At 30.2% G+C, this 14670-nt stretch overlaps 1 protein-coding gene and 2 long non-coding RNA genes across 4 annotated transcripts in view; 1 reads left to right on the plus strand and 2 right to left on the minus strand.

Moving 5' to 3' along the window:
- Nucleotides 1-9231, plus strand: part of LOC105124751 (uncharacterized) — a 10763-nt gene extending 1532 nt beyond the window's left edge. Inside the window, exon 2 of the long non-coding RNA XR_842113.1 lies at nucleotides 9123-9231. This is a non-coding gene — a long non-coding RNA (uncharacterized LOC105124751). The remainder of the gene's footprint in view (nucleotides 1-9122) is intronic.
- The window catches only part of LOC105124753 (ethylene-responsive transcription factor ERF023-like), an 11745-nt gene extending 1990 nt beyond the window's left edge, over nucleotides 1-9755 (minus strand). Inside the window, exons 1-2 of one of the 2 annotated variants that reach the window (XM_011024865.1) lie at nucleotides 9142-9755; nucleotides 8855-8982 (exon numbers count right to left, since the gene is read on the minus strand). In XM_011024865.1, coding sequence (XP_011023167.1) covers nucleotides 9162-9695 — 534 coding nt within the window. In that variant the 5' untranslated portion in view covers nucleotides 9696-9755 and the 3' untranslated portion in view covers nucleotides 8855-8982; nucleotides 9142-9161. Of the gene's footprint in view, nucleotides 1-8845; nucleotides 8983-9141 lie in introns of both variants that reach the window. The other variant, XM_011024864.1, reaches the window with a different exon arrangement.
- Nucleotides 2093-14158, minus strand: LOC105124750 (uncharacterized). Its single transcript, XR_842112.1, has 3 exons — nucleotides 13915-14158; nucleotides 13177-13715; nucleotides 2093-2290 (listed from the first exon to the last, which is right to left on the minus strand). It is a non-coding gene; the product is annotated as an uncharacterized LOC105124750 (long non-coding RNA).
- Nucleotides 14159-14670: the final 512 nt, after the last annotated feature.

The following is a 14670-nucleotide window of genomic DNA, read 5'->3' on the forward strand; positions in this document are numbered from 1 at the left end:
TTTATTTCATCTTTTACCTTCTAATTTTATTTAATTTTTATATTAAATATAATCTTTATTTATTTTTTATTTTTTATATCCATTTCGTAATTAAATTCCTTTCTCAACTCATCCCCATCATTTATTTTTATGTAAGATTGAATTTTTATTTTTTTAATTGTTTTTTTCTTTGAATTCTTTTAAAATTGTTTTTTTTATTTTATTTTTTAACATTGAATTTGTTGATGATCAGGTTTCAATTTTTTTTTTGATATGATGATCCTAATTTTATGACTCGAACATGGATATTAAATGCTAACCCGAGTTGATATTAATCTTTATTTAATTTTATTTAATTTTTTGTATTCATCATTAAATACCAGGTATATTAGAGATTGAATGTTTTTATTTGTTTTTTGTGAGGATAATCTGGTCTTTTGACCTTAATTGTGAATTTGACATGCTAACTCGAATTTTCATGAGCCTTTTACATCATTTAATTTTATCTTGTTTTTGTGTCATAATTGGTTTTTATTTTTTTATTGTTTTTTTGGTTATTTTTTATTTTTTTTAATTTTATTTTTTAATATTTGATTGTTGAGAATTAGACATTATAATTTATTTATTTATTTTTTTCATTTTGATCTTTTTTTTTTTAAATTTAATCCTTTAACATTTGGAGTGGAAATATTATTTATATATTAATATTCAATCACCTTCTTTTTTTTTCATTAGTCTTTTTTTTTTCAATTGGAACCTTTTGTTTCTCAAATAATGATTGATAGATGAAATCCATAAAGGGAAAATAAAATTTAAAGATAAAGGATTAAAATATAAAAAATCCAAATGGCTAATATAAAATTCATAATAAGCCATTTTAGTTATTTTTCTTAGTTTTTATAATAAATAAAATTATTAGTTGGCTGCATTTTAGAAACCAAGATGAAAGATTTTTGTATCAATAATACCTTTTATTAAGATAAATTCAATAAAGATGTTTTTTAACTTTGAAAATGCCAAAAAAAAAAGACCAAAAAATATTTTTTCAGGTTTTGTAATGTGTTTTTAACTCAACTCATCCCCATCATTTATTTTTATTTTTATGTAAGATTGAATTCTTATTTTTTTAATTATTTTTTTTTAAATTGATTTTTTTATTTCATTTTTTAACATTAAATTTGTTGATGATCGGGTTTCAATTTTTTTTTTGATATGATGATCCTAGTTTTATGACTCGAACATGGATATTAAATGCTAACCCGAGTTGATATTAGTTTTTATTTTATTTTATTTTATTTTTTATATTCATTATTAAATACCAAATATATTAGAGATTGAATGTTTTTATTTGTTTTTTGTGAGGATAATCTGGTCTTCTGATCTTAATTGTGAATCTGACATGCTAACTCGAATTTTCACGGGCCTTTTACATCATTTAATTTCATCTTGTTTTTGTGTCATGATTGGTTTTTATTTTTTTATTTTTTTATTGTTTTTTGGTTATTTTTTATTTTTTTAATTTTATTTTTTAATATTTGATTGTTGAGAATTAGACATTATAATTTATTTATTTATTTGTTTCATTTTGATCTTTTTAAAAAATTTAATCATTTAACATTTGGAGTGGAAATATTATTTATATATTAATATTCAATCACCTTCTTTTTTTTTCATTAGTCTTTTTTTTTTCAATTGGAACCTTTTGTTTCTCAAATAATGATTGATAGATGAAATCCATAAAGGGAAAATAAAATTTAAAGATAAAGGATTAAAATATAAAAAATCCAAATGGCTAATATAAAATTCATAATAAGCCATTTTAGTTATTTTTCTTAGTTTTTATAATAAATAAAATTATTAGTTGGCTACATTTTAGAAACCAAGATGAAAGATTCTTGTATCAATAATACCTTTTATTAAGATGAATTTAATAAAGATGTTTTTTAACTTTGAAAATGAAAAAAAAAAGACCAAAAAATATTTTTTCGGGTTTTGTAATGTGTTTTTGATTGAATTTCAAAATGTTTTTGGTGATTAAATTGATTTACAAACATTTAAAGGATGTGCAGTAGATAAAAAAACATTTTTGATTAAAAAAACAATACTTAGATTCTCCAGCCACCCAAATTCAACATCCACAAAAGCAAGGAGTGATTCTTTTTAACGACAACTTTGGTTTTTTATGAAATTAATGACCCCAGAATCCAAAACGTCCAGGACTTGAATAAAGGGCTAGCATACAACAAAAGGCGAGTGGTCCGTCGCTCATACTGGATTGAGACGGCGAATAACTTGTTGCTTGTTGTCTTCCCTGCCGTCAGAGCAAGATTGCGATCTGCTGTTTATCTTTACCTCAGCCACATCCCAGTAAAATCCAGATTCTGCAAATCATGCTAATGCTCGTTCCGAAGACCTCGTTCTTCTTGCTTGTGCCTTGCGACGGGAGATTACGGACCATAGCCAGCCAATGTCAACAAAGTATCGCCATGCATATCCCGTGGTAATCGAGTTTATCGTGCAGTTTATTTTTATATTTAAAAAATTATAAATTTTTTTATTTAAAATTAATTTTTTTTTTATAATTTTAGATTATTTTGATGTGGTGGTATTAAAAATATTTTTTTAAAAATAAAAAATATTATTTTAATATTTAAAAATAAAAAATACTTTAAAAAATAATTATAACCATATTTTTAAATATTTTTAAACCAACAATCAGGTACAAGCTCGACAAAACCACCAAACTAATGGGGTTTATTTGCAAAAAGGAAAGATGTGAAACAAAAAGCATCACCCGACTCTATCTATATGATGTACGATTTTATTTGTTTTTTATTTTAAAAATAATTTAAATTTTTTATTTTTTATTTAAAATTAATATTTTTTATATTTTTAAATTATTTTAATTTTAATAAGGTAATATAAAAAATAATTTTTAAACATAAATAATACTATTTTTAAATAAATAATATTTTAAAAAATATTCATAACAACACAATTTTAATAAGGTAATATAAAAAATAATTTTTAAAAATAAATAATACTATTTTTAAATAAATAATATTTTAAAAAATATTCATAACAACACTAACAAATATACTCAAATGCTTCAACACCAGCCGACCATATTAATCCCCCGGGTACAAGCAGTCGCAAGCCCTGGGAACACATGGCCTTGCACAAGGCCATTCAATCTTCGTCTTTCCTAGGAGCGAGAGCTATGGAATATCAACGGACGCCACCCACCAGAAAGCTTAAAAAAAAAAAAACTCGGGTAAACATTTATAGTTGCTATGTGTAGTTTTAGACCTTTTTGATACTTATTTGTTTGTAAATTATTATTTTATTTGTTTCCTTAAAGATTAAAGCTAGAAAATATCCCTATACTATATCAATTTCGTTTACTTTATCTTTTTTTTTTTTAATTTATCATTTCCATCTACAATATGCTTGTGGTTTTTTATATTCTCGAGTTAAGAAATTAGTAAACTATAGTTAATTTTGAATACACGACAGAATTTTATGTTGACATGTGTTAAAAGAATCTTTCTTTCATATTCTCTACCTTTCTCTCTTGTTTTCCTTTTTCCGATTCCCTTCTCGTATTTTCCTCTCTCTTTCTCCCTTGCTTCTCCATATCATCACCCCCTTTTTTTTTTTCTTTTTTTTTTTTTGGGGGGGCGGCAAAAGGGTATGGATAATCCTATATAAACAACTAAATCATTCCTTGATAATTATATTTCTATGTTCTATGACCCATAACTTATCATTCATAGTTGCCGTGCATTGTTTTAGAGTTAGTTATTATTAATTTGTTTCTAAATTAATTTTTTTAAAAGATTAAAGCATAAAAATATTATTGTACTATATCGATCTGGTTTGTTATGTCCTTGTCTATCTTTCTAGGTTAATTTATTGTGTTCATGTGGCTATTTATATCCAACCAAAGACTCAACAAACCATAATTAATTTCAATACGTGGCATGATTGTATGGCAACACATGTAAAAAAATTTCATGCTTTCCCTCTCTTTATTTTGTTTCTTTTTTTCTTTTTTAAAGATAATATTTTTTATCATTTAACATTTATATAATTAATAATTAGTTTTTTTCCCTTCTAAAGTAGGTCATGCAAGACACACACACACCCTTTTCTTTGTGTAATTTGACGTGATCACACACACAGACATCCATGAATCATCGTGTAAGAGAGACAAGGTTTAGACATGCATGTCACATTCCAAATTTTCACAGCACCTGCTTTTATTATCTTCATTGATGCACTATACTACGTACAGCATATAAACTTGAAAACTACATTTTTCACATAGCTTTAACTAATTTAAGCATCAGGGCACTCCCAGTGTAATAAAAAACTTGTTTTGGGTGTTTGTGGCCAATCCAGAGTGGTGTTTTATCTTCCTCCTTTCAACCTAGTTATCAGGCGTAAATCCATGGAAGTTTGCCACGAAACTTGCCATTTAATAATTTTTTTATATATAATTATGAATACTTGGATGAACTTACATGCATTTCAATTAATTTTTTAAAATTTAAAATTTAATAATTATATAAACCTCTAACAATTCTAAAATTTATAATATTTAAATTAATAATTTTTAAAAAATAAATTTAAAATCTAATTAATTAAATTACACCACATAAAAAACAACATTAATCATCATTTAATAATTTAGTTGGTAAATAAAATGTCACGGTACCAAAATAAATGACGGATAGACAATTACAGCTGGATGAATCCTTCAACTCGCGGGGTATCTTGCCTACGAGGTACCTTTCACAAGACAATACAGGACCACCTCACCACATGGTGACTGCCCCCTCTTGTCTCCTCTCCTCTTTCTCCTAAATTCTGTCACATGTAAAATTCACTAATTTTGTGGCTCAATGTATGGTGGATGGACCGCCTCGAAAACCTGCCAAAGTCATTAAATTCTGACCACGATCTCCACCGCAGTCCCCTTGTCGGTTCCGGAGCGTTGCATTCAGAGTTTCAACATGTTTTTTTTTTTAAAAAAATTGATGCATTGTTTTTAAAAAATACAATTTTTTAATATGTTAATAATAAAAAAATATTTTTTAATATAATTTTTAAATAAAAAATATCATTTCAAAAAACAATCATTCTATGTTTTCAAATACTTCATTCATCCCCTCCATAAAACCAATCATTTTAACCAAACAGTAATTTACACTCTCCTTGATCTTTTCATTGATTTTCATCTTAAAATTAATGCTAGGTGACAAGACGACGTGCTAATTCCTGATAAATTGGTCATGTCTACATTTTCAGCACTGACCGCGAGAGTGCTGGAAAAGTAGTTTTATCATTTATGCACCCTGAATATGATCGGAGACTAAATAAATTCCCAAGTATCAACTGGTCCTGAATTCAAAGACTATTAAGTTTCACTGGCAATCTACTGCAAGAAGAAATTATCATCCTTTTCTAGTTTTTTTTCTCTCGAAGAACCCGCTTTCGATGGCTAAATTTCAGACCTTGAAAAACGTGGTGACACCGGAAATTGCAGGCCGTGGGTGGTGGTCCGGTCCTATCATAAAGTGGTTAATTTGCACTGATTAATCATCTTTCAAACCTCAAATGTGCGTCTACCACACCACTTCACTTCACCACCAGTTACACAACGTAATAGTCACGGGTTCATAGAGCATTCTTGCTGGTGCGCGCCTGCACTTTAGGTGGTTATATTTCTATCTCACCGAATAATGTTTGAATATTATCCCCTCAAGATCATGAGATTTATCAATCCTGTAGCACATTGATTAACAACAATCCAGAAGGACAGGGCCTCTTACTGTCACGATCAACTCTCCTTGATTTTTTTTTTTTACCCCTTTACTTTCTGGTCACAATGAAAATGAACTCGGATTATTCAGTCATTGTCGATGAATCAGGGCTTCGAGAAATTGAAACCACTAGTCATACGAGAGGGAACGGTGAGCTGCGAGCCAAGATTATGGACATGAAAAAAGGGCACTTGTTTGTAACTAGCACAATTTCATCACCCCTTTTACCTAACTGGGCTATGCATGCTCAAATAGTGTCGTGCGTATTAGACACATATTTCGGGTTCGATTTTCAGTATTGTTAGGTGCAACACTTTTGTACTTGAATCACCTCGACAGACTTCTATCCAAATTTTCCTTGTTCAGTTCTTTTCATGAAAGCAAACCATTTGCATGTATTCGGGAAGTTTTCAAGTTCAATGATTTTGACTGCGTCGTAAAGTCAAAGAATAAAAATTTGATCCCAAGAACATCCGTGTACTGTGTAGAATAGAAAACGAGGCGCTCGGCCGACCTTGGACGAAGCCACTGTTTCCCAAGTTACTGAATCCCTGGAGATCAGGCGAGGATCCCCTGTGGGTCTGTTTCTCCTTTTGAGTTGAAGCAAAATTGCCTGTTCTGTCACCATCCTGGTGATGCTTTGTTATAGGAAAACTGCGTTACTGATACTCAGAAACCCAATGCCGACGTGAAATTTTATATAAAATAATAATATAAATTATATTTTAAAATCTAAATTGATATGATTTTTTTCACTTCAAGAGTTCTCACGACAAAGAATGAAGAAAACAGAAAAACAATAAAGACAACATGAATGATAAATGCATTCAAAATGATATCATGGTCTATAAAAGAACACACAACCCGTTTATCAAATACTGATGGAGAAGCACAAGCACCATGTGCTTTGATATCATTTCAACATTTAAGAATCAAATACCGATCAAATCCAATCTTGAATAAGTGAGATTCTAAAATTGAGGGAGAATGATTCTGTATTATGTATATAACTCTGGACCGAATAAATTTTTAGATTAAAAAAGAATATGCTTGCATCAAATTACATATAAATTGATAATTTCTATATTCTGGAATAATAAATAATTCGATCTTATATGAGAAGTATATCTAAATTAATCAGATTACAAATTTTTTTTTTTAATTATTAATTTAAATTTTTTAATTATTAAAAAATTATATAATTATTAATTTCATTACTCATAAAATTAGTTACAGTGTATGCAACAACCATATCAAACCAAAAAAACAAATAACTTAGTGGGCTGGTAGGAGTACTAATCAGGGCTAATTCTAATTTAAGCGATGGATGAATGATTATAGCCTAGAATTCAATGGGTATTTCAGTTTTGTCATTTGTGGCATTGCACAACACAAAATAGACCACGCCAGAATGACGTTGAGGAAACGAAAGCAACGGCAGCGATCCCTCTCCTCTGCAGATTCGCTGTGCAGTTGAGACCATTGCACAACATTCAAATTTAAGTGACCGATGAATGATTATTGCCTAGAATTCAATGGGTACTTCAGTTGGGTCATCTGTGGCATTGCACAGCACAAAATAGACCACGTCAGAATGACGTTGAGGAAACGAAAGCAATGGCAGCGATCTCTTTCCTCTGCAGATTCGCTGTGTAGTTGAGATCACAAAAGCCTTGCAGTCCTATAGAATTACAGCGCGACCTCCGTTCCGTACTTGTTTGTTTCTCTACTACATTTGCAATGTAACTGGAATTGGCCTTAAATCAGAGAGGACAAACTTATGACAGTACTGAGTACTTATTTCCTTGCATGGCAAGTGTATTCCCAAGTTTTTATCTTCTCCGTGAGTTTAAAATATAGAAAAGTCTAGTGTACGTGGACAATTCAGAGTCAATTTAAGGTAACAGAAAATACATCAACAAGTTTTACTAATAAGAACGACAAGTTCTTTTAAAAAAATAGTCCCCGAAAAACAAAATTAATCTTTTGAAGATTAAGAATATTCCCATCTATCGTGATGGCTTTGTTTCTAGCACCTGGAATTTTACAAAACATCGGTCTCAAGATGAAATTGCACAGTGCTTATTGTGAGGAAGACACCTAACCTCTCTGGTGGGACCAGACATTTCTCCATCAAGAGGTTTCAATCTAAGCGGGGTTACCGTTTAACAAGATTAATTTAAAGTTATTGTGTGTCCATTTATCCCTCATATATATATATATATATTTTGTGGTTTGTAAATGAATAAAAAAAATTATTTAATATTAAAAAAAATTATTTTTTCAATTAAGTCATGATAGATAAACTCTTCTATTTAATTTCTTAATATTATTATATAAATATTTAAAATATCAAAAATTAGTATTTGAAGTTTTGAACTTGAAACTTAATATGAACAGTTATACTGTTTCATAAAAAATCATACTGTTTGATGAACCATCATATTATTTCATCAATAATCATATTATTTGATGAACAGTCATAATGTTTTATCAATAATAATATTGTTTGATGAACAATCACAATCAACAGTCATATTATTTGATGAACAGTCATATTGTTTAATCGTTATGTTTCAAGTCTATAAAAACATTTTACTACAAAGAAAAGAAATATAACAATAAAATATATATATTCTTTTCTTGATCTTATCTTCTTATTCTTTTAGAGGTTTAGAGGATTTAGTTGTATTCTGGAAATGTTGTTCTGTGTGAGACAAATAAATACCTTAAAGATGGTATTTTCACACCTCTAAACCAACATCATATTTGTTTCCATCCTAAACTTTCCTAACATGTTACTATACAATACAGGTTATATGCAAGCTTCACTAAAATTGAACTCTACCATTTATTTTAAGTTTTAAATCTGGAAAGAAACCACGTATAAAACAGTGACTTCCATGAATATTTCGGTTCTGAGAAGGGTTTGTTTCAATGCACTAAACTTCTCTAAGAATTTGAACCAGAGAAAAATTTGCCCCAGAATACGACGACTGCACGTAAAAAAACTCAAGTAAATTGGCTTCGAGGTTGATGTATATGATAGCTAGTATGGCATCTACATCCACCATGAGCATCCTCATTAGGAGGGGCAAAAACTGCAGCCGCCTCTGCATAAACCTCATTCAGCACATGTATGATGCAAAAACGATCTCAATTTGAGGAAAATAAGCTGTATAAATAGGTAAACTCACAATTATTGGGGCCACTTCAGTTTACTAGAACAAATTACTTAACTGTTGTTACAAAAACATACACACATACATTTTCATATTTACAGAGAGAGAGAGAGAGCAGTCAATTTTAAAGGACATGAAGATTTACTACTTGCCTGGAATTAATGTAGGCACATTAAAGACATGCCATGGATGGCTGTAGACCCTCTCCATCCGGCTGCCACGTTGAATTATCACTTGCAAGAGTAGTATTCCATCCACAAGAATCCCAACTGTACCCGCTATTACTCAGCAGCAATTCCGGCAATTCAATCTCGCCCCAGAAATCATCACCAGCAACTTCACCGTCACTGCCACCACCACTGTTTGTTTCGCTGCTCTTTTTCATTGGAATCAGTACCGAATGTGCTGCCTTTGCTGCTGCTGCTTGAATATCCCTGGCCGTACACGTGGACGGTATAGGCAAATCATCGACTTCTTCAGGAAAATTGAGCTGCGCTTTACAACCTTTAAGACAATACGCTGCCACATCATATGCCTTGGCTGCCATTTCTGGCACAGGAAATGAGCCTAGCCAGATGCGTGATTTCTTGCGTGGCTCTCTAATTTCAGACACCCATTTTCCCCACCTCCGTTTTCGGACACCGCGGTAGACGGGGTGTCGGGTGCCGCTTCCCCGGGTAGCATCGGGAATTTGTAGCCGGGTCATCTTCAGTGTAGGGGAGCTGCTCCATACACGTTTAGAGCCGTTGGCCTAGGACGTCATGACATTATTAATATTTATATTTGTTCCGGACGCTGACAAGACTACAACTGCCACGTAAATTACTCAACTGTCCTTTTCTAAAAACAATTGAGTATGACCATATAAATTGCCTCCGGATTAACAAAACATATAAAAAAACTAAAACCAAAGGCAAAAACACATCGCAATAAATTTAGTTTATCATTTACCACTACAGTGTAATTATTTTTCTCTTTAAATAAAATCAATAAGCTTATTTTTGAGGTAAATAGTCTGTACACGTTAGCTCCCAATTATTATGAAATTGACTAAGAATAACACGTTTTTTATCTTTTTTTTAACAAAATTGAATTTCTTAATACCTTTAAGAATAAAAAAATCAATGAAATGCCATCCATGGTCGTCATTTTCATCCCTTTCTTTCATATTATCACAATGAAAAGGTGGTACTTCCCTTAAAAAGCAAAAATTGATAGCCTATCAACGGGCTATTTTATCTTTTTACTTTTGTTTTTTGTAATATTTATGTTAGCTTGGGAGTAATTAATTATTTGATAAATATAAAATATTAAAAAAATCATGCCATGTCAAAATGCATCGACCGCTGCTCCACTTTCAAGCTATTTGTGTGAAGGCTTTCAACGATCAACGCGGGTTTCCTTTGAATTCTTCTCAAAGCCTCCTCTATTTCATGGCGGTGCATGTGGTGCTCTCACCTCCGGTATGACATTGATAGATTTTTATACTTTATTTTTTTCATTATTATTTATCCTTTTTGATTTGAAGGTATACTAAAATTCTAATTATAATATTATTAATACTATGAATTTTTTTTAACGAGATTAATCTAATAATATAAAAAAATTATTAATAATTAATGCAGTTAATTATATTTAACATTAAAGATAAATGAATCACTTATTATTTTTGAGCGACAAATAAAATATACTAGAGTTATTGTTAATTATTTTTTTATATTGTTAAATTTTTTTAGCTGAGATCTTTTTTATTAAAACTTTATTGTATCTTTTGTAACTCTTTTTTATTTTTCTCTCGTTTGCATTCTCTCCTCTGCAATTCATTTCCTAATAATTTTTGAAAATATCATGAATTTGAACAATAATAAGTTTTAATTGGAATATGTACCAATATTTAACTAATTTTTTTAACAAAAATATATTATTTTACTGATATATTTTTTTAAAAAAAATCTTGAATTATTTGCTCTTTCATTGGACGTCAATGCGCAGAGGATATTTTGGTGCTTCAAAAGCAAGAGCATCCAATAATTGTAGAAACCACGCGATAATTTCCCCGGAGGCCGAAAGCTAGATAGTTCTTTTGTGGCTCTAGAAAAATCACATGATCTAGCATGCACCCTGTCGTATTCACACAGCGCGGGCTGGTCAATAAACCGCAAAAGTAAAAGAGACAAAATTCAATTGAAAATTCATTTTTTTTCTGGGCACTTCAAGGATGAAGAAATTGTTCTGGAAAGATCTAGAGAAAATATTAGGTCGCTGAGTGAATTGATCTTGGAAGGGAGACTGGGAGGACTGATTTCTTTTAGTTTTTATAGCTTTTTATAGAAGGTGTTGGAGAAAAGATGAGATTTTAAAAAAAAAATCATAAAAATATCTACATAATTACTAATAAGATGTTATTTATTATTTTTCGAGGATCATGTTTTTATACCTCTATTGTTTTTTCAATAATTTTTTTAAATATTGAAACCATTGTTTTCCAAAAACAAAAACTAAGAATAATATTTATTAATCTTTGGGAGAAGCTTTGTTCTAAAATAATTTTTGATTATATTTTCAAAAAAATCATGAAATAATAAGAAATTAAATCTTTTAAAATTATAATTAAGAATATAGTTGTAGTTGTTTTTTAAAAAAAATTTATTAAAAAATATATTAATAATATTTTTTATTTTTAAAAAAATATTTTTAAGATTAGTAACTTAAAATAATTTGAAAGTATTAAAAATATATTAATTTAAAATAAAAAATTTAAATATTTTTAAAATACAGTGCCAGCCAAACACGCATTTAACTAGATGGAAATTGCTGAATCGCTTTTGGTGGGTTCCATCGTGATTACCTTTTTTCCTGTAATTTTAAGCATATATTAATGGAGAACTGAGTAATTAAAACTGAAAAGATCATGTTTTTTCAGATCGGAGATTAAATTGCTAGTTAAGAAAAAAAACTAAAAAGAATCTTGTTGTACAGTAAAATATCATTTTTGCTCTCTATTAATTATAACAGCCACATGAGTTAGGATTGGATTGTAGCTTCAATTAATGTTACCAACTTTGATGGTATATATATCGGTTTTTTTTTTGCACTGATTTATTTGTTTTTTGAGTAAATAATAAATACAAGGGTATTTTAGTTTGTTTAATCTTTTCAAAACAGCAAAATTACATCAGTACCTTTAAATTCATTTTAAAAAAAAATAAGGTCAAGGAAATTTTCAGTCTTTTTCTCGTTATCTAGCACAATAAAATAATTTCATTGACCTTACAAGCAAAAAATAAAAATAAAATTATCAATCAAGAATATTTTCATATTTCTAACATAGTTTATTTTATTATAATCAATTTAAATTAAAAAAAAAAGTATTTTAATAAATATTAATATTAATAATAAAAAAAAAGTTACTAGAGCGCCAGTGAGTGGACGCCACTCATGTGTCCTTTAGGCGGCACATGCGGTGGCAAAAGAGTCCAGCCACCAACGAAAGTTACTAGCAAAACTTAAATATTATTTTTCTTAAATTACGAAAGAAGAAATTAATATTTGCCTTGCCGGCGGCGAAACATAAGCTATCTTTCTAATAAAGTAGTGTTCTTGTGAGAGAGTCTAATTGTGAGAAGGAGACAAGCACACGACGAAAGTTGACATTTTGACTTAAAAAAGCTGGAGTGGAAATATTATTCATATATTCATTAGTCTTCCTTTCCTTTCCTTTTTTCTTTTTTCTTTTTTTTTCAACCGGAACATTTTGTTTCTCGATTAATGATTGATAGGTGAAATCTATAAAGGAAATATAAAGTTCAAAAATAGACTATTAAAATATAAAAAATAAGAAAACCGCATGGCTAAAATAAAATTGGAAAGAAATATTGTCATAAAAAATAAATGAAAGATAAAGTTATCGGAAGGGAAAAAAAAGAAGACCAACATTGAAAAAGATTTTATTTCATTCTTTTATGTGTTTTTTAATGAATTTTAAATTGTTTTGAGTAACTAAATTGCCACCAATTTCAATATCCACAAAAGCAAGGAGTGATTCTTTTCAACGATAACTTTGGTTTTTTATGAAATCAATGAACCAAGAATCCAAAACGTCGAGGACTTGAATAAAGGGCCAGCATACAACAAAAGGCGTGTGGTCCGTCGCTCATACTGGATTGAGACGGCAAATAACCTGTTGCTTGCTGTCAGAGCAAGATTGCATTTCAATTTGCTGATCTGCTGTTTATCTTTACCTCAGCCACAGCCCAGTAAAATCCACATTCTGCAAATCATGCTAATGCTCGTTCCGGAGACCTCGCTCTTCTTGCTTGTACCTTGCGACAGGAGATTATGCACCATAGCCAGCCAATGTCAACAGAGTATCGCCATGCTTGTCCCTCGCTAACCGAACATAAATAGCCCGGTTTGGTTTGCGAGGATGTGGGGGTGCGTCATCTTTAATTTCCCCAGTCTATTCTTGGGTCATTTCTCTCCTTCCGTACAAGCTCGACAAGACCACCCACATAACTGGGTCTTATCTGCATTAAGGAAAAGCGTGTTAAACAAAAACGGACCAGCTGAGCCAATCTGCAGAAGCTTAAAATATGGAGGGCCTCAACACCAACTGGCCACATTAATCCCTGGGGTTTGCGAGGAAAGAAAATCAAGAACCCTAGGAACACATGGCCTTGCTCAAGGCTATTCATTCTTTGTCATTCCTGAGAGCAAGAGCTATTGAGTAGTTGTTTAGGTGTGCTTGGAAGGTATTTTTAAAAAAAATTGAATTTTTTTATTTTAAATTAACATATATTTTTTTTATATTTTTAAATTATTTTGATATGTTGATTTTAAAAATAATTTTTAAAAATTAAAAAATATATTATTAATATATTTTTTAATATAAAAAATATTTTTAAAACCAACAACAAATATTAAATAACATTAATGGACGCCACCCACCAGAAAGCTAAAAAAAAAAAAATCTCAGATAAACATCATTTTGTTCGGTTGTTTCCTGAATTTCGCCCTTAGTTTCTTCGGAAGGGGATAATCCTATACATAAACTAAATCATTTCAAGTTCTTCATACAAACTGGTTTGACAGTACATTTTAATGTTTTTATGATCCATAATCTATCATTTATAGTTGCTATGTGTAATTTACCTCTCAGGGCCAAGGCAAGAGAGATGGGACCTATCAAGGAGAGTAAGTAATAGCTAAATGCTGGTGCAAAAGACTTTTGGCTGTTGAGAATGTTATCTCGCGCCATAGTAATAATAAAGCTAGTGCTTGAAAAGCCTACTAGAAACAAATTCTTGGACTCCCCGTTTTAGATGAAAATACCCATCTTCGAGAGAGTGGAGCCCTCAAATGTGTCATGACTATTTTTGCACTTCAAGATAGTAGGATCCCTGGGGGGGGTTTCAGACTATCAACATGGGTTTTCAGGCTCTCAATATTTCCATGTGTAGAGTAGTAACTAGAACTGATGGATGTCGGTTCAATTCTATTTGTATTTTGTTTGTTTGTAACAAAAGGGGGCTTAACGCCACCAAAAAATAAAATAAAAAAAGAGAACATAACTACAACTTCTGAAGCCTCTTATTCCTATACAATCTTTTGACAGGTGGTCCAATGTAAAAGCAGGAACTTCTGTAAAATCTGCATAATACAATGTTATTTAGACCCACCCT

This window comes from Populus euphratica, unplaced genomic scaffold (genome assembly GCF_000495115.2).
Source record: "Populus euphratica unplaced genomic scaffold, PopEup_1.0 scaffold32.1, whole genome shotgun sequence".
Lineage (NCBI taxonomy): Eukaryota > Viridiplantae > Streptophyta > Magnoliopsida > Malpighiales > Salicaceae > Populus > Populus euphratica.